Source organism: Danio rerio, chromosome 22, assembly GCF_052040795.2.
Source record: "Danio rerio strain M-AB ecotype USA chromosome 22, GRCz13ab, whole genome shotgun sequence".
In the NCBI taxonomy this organism is placed as follows: Eukaryota; Metazoa; Chordata; class Actinopteri; order Cypriniformes; family Danionidae; genus Danio; species Danio rerio.
Window position 1 is genome coordinate 16,152,809 of NC_141042.1, and position 16,932 is coordinate 16,169,740.

Sequence of the window (16,932 nt, forward strand, 5' to 3'; positions counted from 1 at the left end):
GGCCGGATGGACGGACAGACAGATAAGATAGATAGACAAAAACAAACAAACAAGCAATGGCTATATTGAATGATAACAAAACAAAAAGAAAAAATATAAACAAAATAGCAGATAAGATAGATAGACAGACAGACAGACAGACAGACAGACAGACAGACAGACAGACAGACAGACAGACAGACAGACAGACAGACAGACAGACAGACAGACAGACAGATAGATAGATAGATAGATAGATAGATAGATAGATAGATAGATAGATAGATAGATAGATAGATAGAGTCAGTTAAACGGTGTCAACCAAGTCAAAAATACTATTATAAAAAAGATTAACTGACAGACTCGTCAAATGTTTTACCCCGCCTGTGGGCTGCGACCAGTGGCTCTTAGTAATGCTATTTTGGAGCATAGCTGAATTCTGAGGCTCAGAGTGTTTTAGTGTGGTTATTGAAAGAGTTCGCGCAAATTTCATTTCCTCTCAGTCTTTTAGCAGCAGTCCGCGCGCGCGAAAGTAATCGGCCAAGATCACACGTGCGCAAAGTTTACGCAGAAACGACATGAACATTCGGTCACTACTGTGCGTTTTCCTGTGGCTTGTATTGAACATTACCGGTCCATTCATCGCTGCTCTGGAGGAAGGAAGCGTCTTGAATGGAGTCTTTGGTAAGACTTGAGAAGTTTACTGATGTTGCGGGAGGAGCGGATGAGGATAACCCGAGGCGTTGTTTTCTTGTTTTGAAGTGCCGCAGTTGTTTCTAGTATAATGTCATCAAATCCACACTGTAAATCCCGCGTTTTACATGAGGGAACTTTAATTAATGGAAGCCGGATATTAAAGGACGCTGGTCCATTAACGTTTTGTACATTGTTGCATTATATTAGAGTCGTTTAGATTTTTAATGCTGTTTAAAAATATTTCTCAAATGTTAAAGTTCATATGCTGGCTAATAAGATCGATTAAAGGTGTTATATTGTATGGCACTATTGCTCCACCCACCTGTTATGTCAGGTGAGTTGAACAATGGAAATATGTTTGTCCTTTCGCTATTTTTTCTTTATTTTTTCTTTCTTTCATTCATTTTTTTTTCAATAATTTTTCAATATTTTTTTTTTCAATAATGTGCCTTTGCGTCACATCTGGAGCATGCAGATTTATGTGTATGTTATATTATACATAGCTATTTTAACTATTACTAAAAAAGTTTATGATATTATTAGTGTCAAATTAAAATAGTATATTAATGATATAGCAAAGTAATATATTTCAATTTATATATCTTTAATTTGCCTTAGATTTTGTGTCCTTTACTGTTTTTATGTAGATAGTAATAGTTAAAGAAATATTTTTAAATATTACTTTAATGAAGGTATATTATTATTGTTTCATAGAAAATTATGTTGTTAAGAGTTATATTACATTTACATGACAACTAAATGTCTAATTACATAAAATGGATTTTTCAAATAATTTTTTTTTAAAATTTGACTTCATATTGTTTTCAATGACTGTTACCCTCACATAGATCATTTTCTGGAGGATCTAAGGGATCTGTCAGATGTCAAAAAACTCAACGTAAAGTTTTCTCTAAGAAATCCTTCCCAACCAGATGACGACATCTGCTATATTGTACGTGGCAAAGCGGAAACTCTCAGCAGCTGCAACTTTAACCACACGTCAAAAACCTTTTTGGTTATCCACGGCTGGACGGTAAAATCAATAAGCTCAACTGACTCTTTTCCCATTCACCCCATATAGACAATTTCAATGTGGTGATGTCTTAAGCTACGTTTCCATCCACCTATTTTTATGCGCATAAACAAACGGTTGATAGAAACGCCAAGATGCGCATACATTTTGAAAATGTGCATAAAAAACATGCGCATAACTAAGTAGGAGAAACTTTTTATTCAATAGGAAAAGATGCGCTTAAACTTTGATGGAAACAAATTTACTGAACAAATTCCAGCATGTGCATTAAAAAGGTCATGTGATTTTGTTATAAGAGATTGTCCATTGCAGACTTGTCCATTCGCACATCCATTCGCACAGTTGTAAAACATCTCAAATGTTGTTTTGTTCATTCTAAAACGTCTTAACCATCTCAGTATTAGTGTTATTATATTATTTATGATCTCTAGAATCAAGAGGGTCTGTGCTCCGCGTCTCTTGCCTTCAAACACCACCGCACATTCATTGCGTGTTAGGATTGCCTTCTAAGGTGCAAGTCATTTATTAAATGAAGAAACTATTAATGCAGCTTCTCTTATCGCAGCAATTTCTTTTTTTACTGTTAATATTTGGCTCCAGATAATCAGGAACTAATGATTTTGTTTGCTTTGACTCACTTTGATGGATGGAAATGCTGCTTTATTCGCACATCGTTTATGTGATCTAGTTTTGCGCATAAAGTTAATTCGCATTTCTGGATGGAAACATTGCTATTGGCCCTTGAACATTTCCTGCTTGTTATCAAACTATTTTATAACTATAACAAGAGGCAATTTAATCATAGCTTAATGTTAAAACAGCTATCATAACATTACTTATCAATATGTCTCTCTTTTTGGATTCTCGGACGCAATAAAAATTTGAAAAGTAAAACAGGAAACACATTGGGACCATTGTTTTTGTTTACATCCTTCAAAACGGTCTATAGTCATGCCAATGTAACACCTCTTCAGGTGAGTGGACTGTTTGAGAGCTGGGTCGAGAAACTGGTCGCAGCGCTGTACAATCGTGAGAAAGATGCTAACGTTATCGTCGTGGATTGGTTGGACACGGCGCAGGATCATTATGTGGTGGCGGCACAAAACACAAAGATGGTGGGACGAGAGATCGGACTCTTCATAGACTGGATAGAGGTTGGTGCCAGCAAATCAAATCTTCATAACAAACATAATTTCAGATTTTAATATGTTCTCATGTTTAACTCATAAGGAAACGTCTAATGTTCCTCTGGAGAACTTGCACCTCATTGGCTACAGCCTCGGAGCACACGTTGCGGGTTTTGCAGGAAGTCACACTACAAACAAAATCGGAAGAATCACAGGTTTGTTTGCTTTCTTTTTTACAACAACAGGTCATAAAAAGAACATGATGATGAAAATCTGAATTTTCCCACGTTCCTGTTGCATCTACCAACCCAGAAAACATGCAGATTTTCCATTTATGTTTATTTGCTGGACCAGATACAGATTTACAATGGCCGTGCCAGAAAAAACATTGCGAACTCATGACATCCACGCCACTGAGAAAATTGTGTGAATTATACATGGACCATCAGAGGAGGGCCAGCTTCTTTTTAGTAGTTCCATTGGCATCTATTAAAATTCACTATATAAATCAAAATGTACTTCACTTTTAGGCAATATTTAGATACAGACACCCATTTTATAATAAAAGTGTCATGTGAACACTAGTAGGCTAGATCTCCCCATTTCAAACTGGTGACTGAACATTTTCATGTATAACCTGCTGGGCACAATCATGCATTCACAATGGTATGAAGCATTATAGGGGTGATCAAATGTATATTATTTATTATTTTTAATTAATAATATTACTATTTAAGGCAAGAACGTTGCTAGTTCGAGTCCGGGCTTGGTGAGTTAGCTTTTCTGTTTGGTGCTCCAGTTTTCCCCACAGTACAAAGACATGCACTATAGGTGAATTGAATAAACTAAATTGGCCGTAGTGTATGTGTGTGAATGAGTATGTATGTATGTATGTTTCCCAATACTGGGTTGCAGCTGGAAGGGCATGCGCTGTGTAAAACATGCTGGAAAAGTTGGTGGTTCATTCTGCTGTGGTGCCGAATGAAAATGAATGAATTACTATTTAAGATACAAGTTGGAGCAAACCATGTTCCACAGTTTAAGGAGTTTTATGTGCTTTTGTGGAGATCAAAACTCATTTAGTGGGCTCAACCCCCCTGTAGTTTGCACCTTTACTGAGAACATATTGGTTAAAGAGATGTGCTGAGGATGTCAGTAAAGTCTCATACATGCCTTATATTTTCTAAATATTCACAAATGTCCTTTCTGAATGTGCATGTTAGCTTGCTGTACAGCTAATATGGCTAAAGCTGCTATTGAATCTGACTGTATTCACAGAGACCAGAGAAAACGTCAATTCATAACACACCTTTGATGCGAGCAGTATAATCAGGCTCAGATAAGAATATTGTACTAATAATGCAATGTTGTAAAGTTCAACACATTAAATCAACTTCACTTCACCACAACATAAATGTATCCACTAACTGTTCAGAAATGTTCTTGTGTAGTCTAAAAGTTGTAAACTAGCATTAGATTTGCTTGTTTTGTTGTCTTTGGAGTAGTATATATAGGCTCCTCCCTTTTCTAGTAAGGAGCTCATTTGCATTTAAAGTTACATACAAAAAGGGGCAAATTTGATATTTGCAATTTGCATTAATTAAGTATCTGTGTGGAATTTTGAGCTAAAACTTCACAGAAACACAGGGGTCAAGTATTTATATTATTTTGCAGGTCTAGACCCTGCTGGACCGGATTTTGAAGGGGTTCATGCTCACGGACGACTGTCCCCAGATGATGCCCATTTTGTGGACGTCCTGCACACATTCACCAGAGGTTCTCTAGGTCTCAGTATTGGAATTGAGCAGCCGGTGGGTCATGTGGATATTTACCCCAATGGTGGAAGCTTCCAGCCCGGCTGCAATTTGAGAGGAGCACTGGAGAAAATGGCTAGTTATGGAATATTTGGTAAATATATGCATTTGCAATTATATATACAGAAAGACATATTTATTGTGGAGAAAATGTGTGCAAATATACACATTAAATTATATATTATGTTATTTATGTTAAATAATCATATACATTTGTAATGTTATATTAAAATATTTCAATGGTAAATAAAATTTCAGATATTGATATTTGTCCATGGTAATCACTTATATATTTAATTTCAAATATATATTTATGGAAAATTTAGTTTTTTATTAATAAATATGATAAAATAATTTCCAGATGGTTTTTAAAGTCAACAAAAATTATATATTAGAATACATTTTCTTTACATTTTTATTAAGAATAAATTAATAAAAAATGTATTAATACAAAATAATTTATTATTAAAAGGATGTGAATTTTCCTTTAATAACCTTAAACATATAAATATATTTTATTTGAACTGTGGCACTCATTTATTAGCTATCTGTAACATTCCTCAAGTGAGAATTTCAGAACAGGATCGGTTTTAAATCAAGAGTAGGTTGTGACAGCATTTCATAATCACATTTTTCATAATCCGCCTTTCTAATCCATTTTGGCATGGTTGCAATAAAACCCGCTACAACCTTTCCACAATGAACCCATTCATCTCTTTCAAGAATCAAGACACTAACTTTTGGTGACATTTATGGTCAAACTCAAATATACAATGCTTTATTTATACCCTCAGCCATAAATAACGCCATCAGATGCGAGCACGAGCGGTCCATCCACCTGTTCATCGACTCGCTGCTGAATGAAGAAGCAGCCGGCAGGGCCTACAGCTGTGGGAGTAATGACATGTTCGACCGCGGTGTCTGCCTTCAGTGTCGCAAGAATGGCTGCAACACTGTGGGCTATGACGTTAGCAAAGTCCGCAAGGCTAGAAGTGTCAAGATGTTCACCAAGACACGGGGCTCCATGCCGTTCAGAGGTAAGTGTCAGTTTTTTTTGTATCACTAATGTACAGTATTGGATAAATAACTTCAAAACAGTAGTTAATAACTAATTACATCATTACAATTGTATTTAAATTACTTTTTTAATTGCGTTATCTGAAAATAATTGAATTACTTAATAAGTAATATAATTATTTGACTCAATACCACAGGGCCTTTTAGCTTTATTTTAGAAAAATTAAACCTTATACTGTATATATAATATCTAAGAGTGTCACGATCCTCCAAATACTCGATTCGATTACATTTTTGATTCTAAAGTCACGGTTCGATTCGATTCTTGATTTAAAAAATAAAATTTTAAAAAGCACAATTTTAAGACTTTTATGCAATATAATAATACCTGACCTTTGTGCGCTGTGACAGTCATGAAGCTCTGTGTTGCTCTGGAGGTCCAGCAATCTTTAGTCAAGGCTACTAAATGTGCACTACTGTGACCTTCAATAACTTTCTCCTTCACTTTATTGTACATGGAGGGTATCACTATAGCTGTGAGATGCGTTCTACTTGGGATTTCGTAGCACGGTTCTAGCATGCTAACTAAATGCCTAAAACCAGAGTTTTCTCTCACTGAATGAGGTCGCATGTCCGTGGCTATAAGTATTTCTACTATGCTTGTAATTGCCTTTGCACATGTTGAGTTACTTGGAAGTTTTATTTTAAATGAAGATGGGAGAGTAGTTTGTGTTGCACTTGTCGGTTTAACAGATAAATCTGTTTTTGTGGTGCATGTATATTTCATACATGTCATTATTTTGTCCTTTAATTCTTAGTCAATTTATTGTTTCTTAAGCACATTCGATTGTCAGACAAATGTAACCTCCTTTAGTTGAAAAATCTATTCCGAAAAATTACATTTTTTCAATTCAGCTTTATTTGTATAGCGCTTTTACAATGTAGATTGTGTCAAAGCAGCTTCACATAAATGGTCATAGTAACTGGATCAGGATAGTTCAACATATTTGTATTTCCTGAACTGGTTTACATACAAATGTTTAATTTCTTTGCAGTATTTAATTATATTATTACTAACTAATTAAATTACCAAAACAGAAAACGTAATCCCTTTACTTTTTCAGCGAATAAGGCATTGAATTACAGTAACTAATATTGTTAGTAACTAATAACAGCCAACGCTGCTGATATTTTATATTTAGCTAATATTCATTCACTTTCTTTTTCTGCTTAGTCTCTTTATTAATTAGGCGTCACCACAGCGGAATGAAGCACCAACTTATCCAGCACGTGTTTTTTACGCGCCAGATGCCTTCCAGCCACAACCCAGTACTGGGAAACACCTATACACACACTCGCATTCACAAACACACACATACACTACGGCCAATTTTGTTTACCCAATTAACTCGCATGTATTTGGAATCGCATGTATTTGGACTGTGGAGGAAACCGGTGCACCCGGAAAAAAACCATTGCAAACACAGGGAACACATGCAAACTCCATACAGCAATGCCAACTGATTCCGCCAGGCGTGCTGTGAGGCAACACTGCTAACCACTGAGCCACCATAATGAAGAATTATATTGTAAAATACAGCAATACACTCAGGAAGATATGTAAATAAATTATTATAATTGCCAAATTATTTTCATCTATTGTTATGAGATTGATCCTGATATGACTTCTTGGATTTTGCAGATCATCAATCAGTTATTACAGAATTGGCTGTACAAGCCTGCAAAAGGGTTTGAATTTCATGTGGTTTGACAAAACTCTTGTTTATCAATTAGTTTAATAAAGTGACGCCAAATTTGGCCCTGTTTCCAAGGCTGCGATTGTCAATTTCTGCATATTATCTCAAGAAATGTCTACGTCCAGTTGGAAACTGGAAAAGTGGTGGTTAAAACAGTGTAACACCTCTGCCACACCTATATGTGTGGTGTTTAAACACTAAAATCGGTACATTTCCACTTAGCAGACGATTTTGTCCAAAGCGACATTCAGCAAATCAACACGAAGAGGCACTACACAGGAAGTGCTAATTATACAAGGGAACTGTTAGTGCTCAGAGAGTAAAATGCTAGAGTAAGTGTTTCTACAGGTGGTTTGTCAAGCCCACTCACCTGTGTAAAGCACACTTCATATTTGGTGTTTTTGCTTTACATAATTTGTAACAATTTGTTACATAATTTGTGACCCGTTATTCAAAAAGTCTGCAGATGCGAGTTAGAAACTATTGGATTTTTGCAGATTGACCTAAACCTGACTGTCGAAAGGGCCTTCATCTCAGACTGACCCTGACCCTAGTTGTCAGATGCTAAAGCAATTATTCTCTTGTTTAATTTTTTTACAGTTTTTCACTATCAGCTGAAAATCAACTTCGTTGGACAAATAAAGCATTTAGAGATGGATCCGGCAATGACAATCTCACTTTATGGTACCATTGGTGAAGCAGAAGATCTGAAGCTGAGCATGTGAGTAACAAAGAGTGTTCATGATGCGTCATCAGTCGGCCATGTTGGAGAGAAGAATGTAAACAAAGCCACTGAAGCGAATAAAACCTGCATATTTTGTAGATTACTACTGCTGAAAACAACTAATTGTTGTCACATTTTGGCCTTTACTAATCAGTCAGACCAGAAAAAAAAAACATTTAAAGTACTAAAGGCTGACAAAAGTTCTGACAAAACTAGCAGAATACAGCTTATTATAATCAGTTAGTCAAAATATTACACATTTTCCTGAATACTAAGTCCTTCTCTATACGATTTAGCAGCTAACACACATTTTTCAGTGGTTTAGACAGCATAAATAAGCAGAACAATGTATTCAGCAGAAGATTAACATGCAATCCATGCTGTTGTTTACATCTGAGTGTTCCCATCATGGCCACACATACAGCAAATTGTGATGTAAATGAATACACTCCATACTTAAGCTTAAGATAACTCTACAGTGTTTCAGTCTTTCTACTTACATTTCACATCAAATTAAATGCGTTACCATGTTTGTTTTGTAACTATTTGTCAAATTTACACCAGTCAAATGTTAACTATCGTCAAACAGACAAGAGAAGATCACCAGCAATAAGACTCACTCATTTCTTGTCGTAACGGAGAAGGACATCGGAGATCTGCTGATGCTGAAGTTCAAAATGGAGGACTCCTCTTCCTCTTTACTCAATCTGCTCTCGTCGTGGTGGTCTGGAGATCCAACAGATTCTGGTTTACGGGTCCAAAAAATCAGAATAAGAGCCGGGGAGACACAAAAAAAGTACGCTCCTATCATTTTTACAAAAATGCATATGTACAGTTGGTTATGTTTATACACACTAAATATCGTTAATCTGAATCCATTAAATCTGATCACAGATTTGTTGATGTACTCTAAACGACACTGCAACCTCATTCTTTTTGGCTTTATTTTCCATTCCACTCTATTTGTTTAATTTGAATTATATTATCCATATTGTTTTAATTACATTTGGATGTCGTTTACAGGCAGTTTCTAAGATGTGTTTGTCTAACATTGCACTGCACGTGCGCTAGAGATTTCTGAATTCACACAGAAGTGGGATTCAAGTATTTACTTTCTCAATATTTGCTGTTGGATCGGATTACAAAATGAATAAACCACTCCTAACTGCATCAAAATTTCATTTAGATCAACCTCAGTTGGATCGAACCCATGTGTTTACAATGTTTACACATCAGAATCTGATTGAATCGTCAGTACAGTTGCAATCAAACCATTTGTGTCCATGTAAACATAGCCAATGTGAGGACAATGGTATTGTGTTTAAACACTCACCCAATTAAAAGAAAGACCCTGGAAACACTCTAAAAAGGACACCATCTTGTAAATGAACCTCCTAAACAATGTATTTTTCTGTTTTTCATTGAAAAGGGTAAATTGTAAACATTAGAAAAGTAAGAATAATCACATTTCTGCACCATTTTAACACGATAACTTGAAAAAATTCACCTCAAGGAGTACAGTTCTCCTCAGTTTCACTCAGGCAAAAGGAAAATTTGTCTCTTTTTACAATAAATAACATATAGAGACTTTTAGGTGTCTTAAAGCAGCTTCTTCTTTTTTTTTAGGATGGTGTTGTGTTTGAAAGACCCCCAAACACCAGGTTTGGCTCAGGACTTTGTATTTGTGAAATGCAAGGAATCGTGGAGGTCTTCATCTAAAAGGTGACTATAATCCAGCGTATTATAATATCTTCATATGTATTCTTAAGGATTCTAATAACAGTGATTTAATGTCTTCCAACACAGGTCCAAACTGAAGAGCCATTGAAATTATTTAGGAGATACTTTTCCAAAACACCAATGTATTTATACAACTTATTTATTATGATCGCAAATGCACTGACTGTACTGTATTGAATATTTTTTGCTATGAATGTGATTCATGCACATGGATTGTAGACCTATGTACGGTTGTATGGTATGGGCTTAAAAAGCCTCGAAATGTGACGTTTATTAAATTATATTGGATTTTTTTTTGTATTTCAACATGTAATTAGTTGATTCTGTTTAACATTTTATGTGATGCTTATGCTTCTGGCTAGCACAATTGTCCAAAAAGTTATTGTCTGGTACTATTTTAAGTTATACTTGCGCTCATCCTTACCATTATTTGACAAATTGTCAAAGTGAAATCACACACACTCACACACACACACACACACACACACACATATATATATATATACATAATATATATTATATATATATATATATACATAACAAAATACCAATAACATCCAAAAAACAAATTTAAAGTCTGAATAAATCAGAATTGGATTAAGTTGTTAATTTAAAGAGTCATGAATGTGTATTGTTGTATTATCGTACAAGTGTGTATTTATTTTTTTGCACTTTAATTGACTTGCAAAAGCAGGGAAAATTCTGCATAAAATATACTGTAAAACTGACATTTAATCTGTCTACAGCAATGTTTCCCAACCCTGTCCCTGAAGGCACACGAACAGCACACATTTTCAACTTCTCCCTAATCAAACACATGAATCAACTCATCAAAACTTTAAAAGAGGCATTTTCCCATTAACTTCCAAACCCTGAAGTTAATGGGTCAGATAAGGGAGACATCCAAAATATGTAGTATTGGTGTGCCTCTAGGAACAGGGTTGGGAAACACTGGTCTACAGCATCACACAAACTGCTAAAACATTTTATACCTTTTTTATGAAAATAATGTCCTGTACGTCAATGAAATCTAAAAAAAAAAAAAATACAAATAAAATGAGTTTTATACTTGAGCTAAATGTTTGCCTCTTTAATCGATTTTTTTTTTTTGGCCTTTAAGTCAGTTACTCACATATCACTCATATAGAAAGTATTGCAATTACTTTGTGCATTTAAATCTGTGGAACTTGCCAATACATCATTATCATCATGTCCTATTTCAGTCATTCCCTTTATTCTGACATTTAAAATTCTTAAAGGCACAGTTCACACAGAAATGAAAATTCTGTCATCATTTACTCTCCATTGACTTGCTCTAAACCAGTTTAAGTTTCTTCTTCTGTTAAGCACAATAAAGAAAGATATACTGGAGAATGTTGGGAAAACAACAGCCATTGACTTCCACGGTATTCTATGTTCCTACACTTTAAAACTCAATGAGTTAAATTAACTAAAACCATTTGAGGAAACTGATTGCTACAAATCATTTAAGTTCAAAAACTAATCCTAATGAGTACTGTGAACTTAATCTATTTGAGTAAACTAAGTAATTTGAGCAGAGTAAAACACAATAAATGAAGAGAACTCAAACCAACTGAATACTGTAAAACCCAATAAGGCAACTCAAACCATTTAAGCAAAAAAATGTCTAAAGCATTTGAGTTAAAAAAACTGATCTATATGAGTACTGTGAACTTACAATTTAAGTTGAAGTAATGGAGGTATTTAATTAACTCATTACCTTCAACACTGAGTTCAAAACTACTTTTAAATGAGTAGAATTAACTTTCAGTAAATTTTGAGTTAACCACACTCATTTCAGTTGATAAAGTTGACTGTTGGGTTTTGTCAATGGCTGCTGGTTTTCAACATTCTCCAGAATATCAAAAGGAAGGAACTCATAAAAGTTTAGAATCACTTGAGTGGGAGGAAATGGTGAGGAAATGTTCATTTTTAGGTGACCTATTTGGTTTATGAAATTGTAAAGCCTTGTAAACCTCAAACTATATTCAAAAATATTTTTGCTGCTTGTTCAAACTACTTGTGTAAAATGAGTGGAAACACATTTCTTGAGGGTTTTTTTTTTTTGGACAACTTAATTGATTTATGTTCAATCCACTAAAATTTAAGTTAACTTTGGAATTGTGTTGACATGAATGAATTGTGTGGGAGCTTGCATCTTTCCAGTGTAGAGTGAGTTTGGAGTCCCCTCATTAATCCAGGTTGTCCACGTGGTCTTAGAAACTCTTAAATTTCAAAAACGTAATTTTAGACCTTAAAAAGTCTTACATTCACAAAAATTGTGTCTTGTATGTCTTAAATAATTGTAAACAGGTCTTAATTTTCCTCTGTCCATGCAAAGCTACCAAACACACATCCAATCATCAATAATCTATCCCAATAGAACTTAAAACTATTTATAACTCTGTTTACCCATATTGTTTAATTATGGTCCTTTAAACAACTCTGTGTATTTACAGTCCACATATGGTGAGGACACTGACCTGGACAGACTGTTGTGCGTACATTTAGTTAACTATAGTGTTTAAACATGGTTAAGTTGAAAAAAATGTCTATGCATACAAATAGGGTTTGCTTCTTTTGACAATATATTTTAAAATATGGCCAAGAAATAACTAATTATAATACATATATATATATATATATATATATATATATATATATATATATATATATATATATATATATTCTGTTTGAATGGGGAAACTTCAAATTCTCCAAAATTGCAAGCCAAACTTATGATTAAAGTTCATATTACGAATCACCCATAAAATGAAACAACTCTCTTTAGTTTTATTTATAAATGTTCAAATCACACCAAATCTGCAAAAAACACACGTCTGGTCCGAGCCCCTCCCCTGAAGTATTATCAGTCTATAGTGATCGATGATTGGCTACCATACTAGAAGGCGGGGCTTCATTCATCATATTGACTGTTACACTTTTCACCATTCAAAACTATACGAGCGACACGTCTTGTGTATTCTATAGTCTGTTATAATATAATATAAAATAATATATTATAGAATAATATAATATAATATAATTTAAAATAAAGTACTAAGTTTGAAATTTCATTCATAATGGTGTTAAAAAGGTCTTAAAAAGTCTTAAATTTTACTTTGCGAAACCTGTAGAAACCCTGTAATCTTTAGGCAATCACAATCCTAAGTTGGAAACCACTGTCCTATTAAAATTTGGCCTTTTTTTACCTTTCAAGGGTAAATGTCATGTAGTTCTTGGTGCTTATCATGGTAACCCCTCCAAGGACAAAACAGAGAGATAAAATCGGGAAAGCAAATCAAGCACCTCAAACAAACTGGTGTCTGGATATCACAGCCAAACAATTGCAAAACTCTACATTTTGACCTTGCTGATATAGTTTCCGGTGGAACCAAATATGCAGGGGGACATTCATAGGTTGACATATACTGTATTCCTTTTGTAGCATTCCCAAAAAAAAAAAAACTAGCTTTCTATGAAAACTACAACCATATGTTGTTATGAACTAAACTGAGATAATTTGGCTTTCTCAAAATCTGTGTGTAATGTTCGTGAGGTGTTTTGAAATAAATTCAAAGAAAGAAACATTGTGTACGAAGTTACCGAGAGCACAGTGATTTACAGCTGCACAAAAAACTGGAAGGTGTTCAATCCTAAAATCAGCAGTGGAGTTAAAACAGCATTAAAATGGCCAATGGCGAGACACTTGGGTGGAGGAGGTCGAAGTAAACTCAAATCGTGTTTGGACAGATGCAGTCGACTCTCAGCTGTGCATCTGGACAGCCTCCAATGATCAGTCAGATGTTTTGAACACTCAGAAGTTCCCTCAAAAGCAATGTTTTCCTGTATGCTGGGAGTGCCCCAAGTGTATAGATTGTTAACCGTCTTCATCAATTTCAAGTGGCTGTCCAAGAAAAAAGATAGTGCCGCCCATAATAGCAGAAATGGTGAGAATTCCCAAAAGTATTGCCCACCAATGTGCCTTTAAAAGAGAAGCATAAAGCAGGTTATATAAACAAAACACTAGTGCCACATCCCAATTTGCATTCCATCAGCGTTAAATAGTATTCGTGTCTCAAGTTGTATTGTTTAAATGAGAATTTTAAAGTTACCCAGACAGTCTAATAATTTTGTAATAAACTCAAAGTGCAGATCTAAATATTTAGCGCAATACACACATTTGATCAGAACTGAAAACAGTGATAAAAGCTTGGTGGTTTCAAGTCATGTTGGATAAATTGTATTTGTGAGTTGAATGCACAAGAAAGCCACCTCTAAGTTGTTATTACGGGTGAGAAACTCAACAATTTTTTTTTTAATCCCAGAGTTTCCAAGCTGGTGGAGTGTCAGTGAGAAACATGGCGGAATCTCTAATCTATAATAGAGAGTTAAACATACAACCCCAAATCAGAAAAGGTTGGGACTAAGCATGACGGTATGATAACCATGGATATAATGGATATACCTTAGATAACCATGGGATCATGGTATTGTGATTACAACTCAAAAATAAAGTATTTTTTCCCTTTGAAAACAATATATTTTATTTTTTAAAAGATTTATAATAGTTTGAAAAGTAAACATGTCAGGCTAAATAATTTAAAACATTAACTGACTCCTGTTGTCTTCATTAATTTAAAAAACACAGATTTCTTTACTATTTAAAACGGCATCTTTGCATATTTTTTCTGGTAAAGATATTGTTGTGTTAAAAAAAACCATAAATCTACATACCTTAGGAACTGTATTACAGAAAATGATGTCGGTTTTAAAACCTTGACTTTTCCAAACCACGGTATACCTTGAAAACGGTTATCGTCCCATGCCCAGTTGGGACAACATGGAAAATGCAAATAATAAAATCAAGATTTCTAAATTTACTTTGACTTGTATTTCATTTCAGACAATACGAACACAAAATATTTCATGTTTTATCTGGTCAACCTCATTACAGGTTCTTGACTGGCCTGCCTGCAGTCCCGACTTGTCTCCAATAGAGAATGTGTGGCACATTTTAAAGAGCAAAATGAAACCACAAAGACCTCGTACTGTTGCCAACCATAAGTCTTGTTTGCAGCAAGAATGGGACAAAATTACACCTGAAACACAGTCTTTAAATGTCTTGTAAGTGTTAAATTTTACAAAGTTACAAAGGGGTAAATGCTTTACGATTCCATTTTTTAAAAAATGTGTCTGCAAGAACCAAAACTGGAATACGTGTTTATTAAAAAAAAAATTTTATAACAATAAAAAAAAAAAAATTAAATAAATGTTTTGTTGTATTGTCTGCAATGAAATACCAGTCAAAGTAAATTTAGAAATTGCTTCTTTCTTTTTTTATTTGTGTTTTCCATCCTGTCCCAATTTTTTTCTGATTTTGGGTAGTATATCATTATACAACTTGAGTATATATATAAACTCTTGTGGTTTTTAGTGAGGAAGCTCAACTGATTCAAATTCTTAAACCCTAAGAGTTAACAAACCCTGCTGTATTTTATTACAATTTATCAAACGTAGATATGACTATCTTGTACCAACGAAAGTGACTTGAACGCACCTGTCGTTGTTACAACTCACAAGTAGGAACGTCCCAGGAGGTCTTGAACACAGCTTTAAGTAAATAAATTATTAACATCTAACCTGATGAAAATATTGATTCAATATCTAAAGTTATCTGCGTTATATTTAATCTGCAACAAGAATAAGAACGTTTATAAAGTCACAACGCAACACGTAATGAGATTTCTCTGTTTGAAACAACATATTTGGTGGGAAATTAAATTTAAAAGAAATTAGTAGTATATGACGATGGTTGACAGAACAACTAAGCAACAGAATTCCCTGCTGAAATCAAGACTGCTGTCGGCTAGTTTTAGCTGATTTTATAAAGGTTTTGGCCATTTCCAGGCTGGTTTCATTGACCAGCCTGCCATAAGTTGGACATATCTGGTGTTGGCTGGTCAAGCTGGTTTTAGCTAGTCATCTCCCAGCCTAAGCAGCTAAAACCAGGTTGGAAATGGTTGAAACAAGCCTGGAAATGGCCAAAACTCTAAAACCAGACTGGTTAATCAGTTAAAACCAGCTAACCAGGTTGGTTTAAGCTGTTTTTATCAGCGGGATTGTCATTTAATGATAAAACAATAGATTTCAAAGCTTGCCTTCTCTTCTTTTACACAGTCAAAAGTAAGTATTTTAAATTCTCAAAAAGATGGCACACTTTTAAGGTGTAGAATAATTGGCGAACTTGAACACAGCCCAAAAACACCCAGTGGAAGATGCTAGCATGCTAACGTTAGACTGTATCGAATGCAAACAACACACCTTCATCCAACCGGCCAAGTCGTCAAATTCATCCAGTTTCAGGAACGAGTTTTTGAGCCTTGCGATTGGACCGTCAGCATCTAGTATTCGGCACACTTTGAATTGATCACAGTAGCCTTGGTTCCCAGAGCAGGGTGCTCCAGGAACCAAAGCCACACGCTTCCCACTGAAATACTGCAAAAGGACTGCAGAAGTGGTGCTCGCGCAGGTATTAGGTTTATCTATGAAGAAAAAAAAACAAATGCAAGTTTGATTCGAGAACATGTGTGTTTCATTAGGGTTTTTTATTGAGCAGTAATGTCAGCGCAAATAGTCCGTTCAGACAAATAGCTGTTTATGCATCTAATTTATTTGAAGCAGTAAACACGTGTTACGGAGGAACATTGTGGTTACCTCTCTGCTGGCAGCACATGTGGCACTTCTCCGTCTTGCTCTGTCCCGGACAGTCACATTGCACCATGTTATGTAGCGCGCAGAGAGACAGTCCACATTCCTGTGACATCAGGCCACAAGACAACGGTTAAACAGGAAATCACATTGTGTAAAATGATAATACACCAAATATATTACTACATCTTCAAGGAAACAGATATTTATTGCTTCCCACAAAAGTTGACTGTTTTCAATTAAATAACATATTTGTATGACATATAGTATGTGCTCAAGGCTATTGTTTTTTGCATGCTGAATAGCAAAAGAA

The 16,932-nt window shown here is 34.8% G+C and overlaps 2 protein-coding genes and 1 long non-coding RNA gene across 8 annotated transcripts in view; 1 reads left to right on the plus strand and 2 right to left on the minus strand.

Moving 5' to 3' along the window:
• Positions 1-427: 427 nt before the first annotated feature.
• The window catches only part of lpl2a (lipoprotein lipase 2 a), a 31,339-nt gene continuing 14,834 nt past the window's right edge, over positions 428-16,932 (plus strand). For 3 of the 4 annotated variants that reach the window (XR_015521810.1, XR_015521809.1, XM_087304127.1), the window contains exons 1-5: positions 428-663; positions 1,524-1,708; positions 2,683-2,862; positions 2,939-3,050; positions 4,510-4,743. Coding sequence is in view for 2 of the 4 variants with exons in the window: in XM_087304127.1 (XP_087160253.1) it covers positions 558-663; positions 1,524-1,708; positions 2,683-2,862; positions 2,939-3,050; positions 4,510-4,743 (817 nt within the window). In the remaining 2 variants the exon portion in view is untranslated. Of the gene's footprint in view, positions 664-1,523; positions 1,709-2,682; positions 2,863-2,938; positions 3,051-4,509; positions 4,744-5,443; positions 5,687-8,023; positions 8,145-8,736; positions 8,944-9,773; positions 9,870-9,953; positions 10,961-16,932 lie in introns of those variants that run through there. The other variant, XM_087304126.1, reaches the window with a different exon arrangement.
• Positions 2,861-9,692, minus strand: LOC147831539 (uncharacterized). Of its 2 annotated transcripts, XR_015521822.1 has the most exons (4): positions 9,655-9,692; positions 9,481-9,558; positions 8,768-8,891; positions 2,861-3,023 (listed from the first exon to the last, which is right to left on the minus strand). It is a non-coding gene; the product is annotated as an uncharacterized LOC147831539 (long non-coding RNA). The 2 variants fall into 2 exon arrangements; XR_015521821.1 differs by having other exon boundaries at positions 9,481-9,657.
• si:ch1073-396h14.1 overlaps positions 12,678-16,932 on the minus strand; it is a 43,745-nt gene continuing 39,490 nt past the window's right edge. For both annotated transcript variants that reach the window (XM_087304123.1, XM_087304122.1), the window contains exons 13-15: positions 16,626-16,725; positions 16,233-16,453; positions 12,678-13,893 (exon numbers count right to left, since the gene is read on the minus strand). In XM_087304123.1, coding sequence (XP_087160249.1) covers positions 13,789-13,893; positions 16,233-16,453; positions 16,626-16,725 — 426 coding nt within the window. In that variant the 3' untranslated portion in view covers positions 12,678-13,788. The remainder of the gene's footprint in view (positions 13,894-16,232; positions 16,454-16,625; positions 16,726-16,932) is intronic.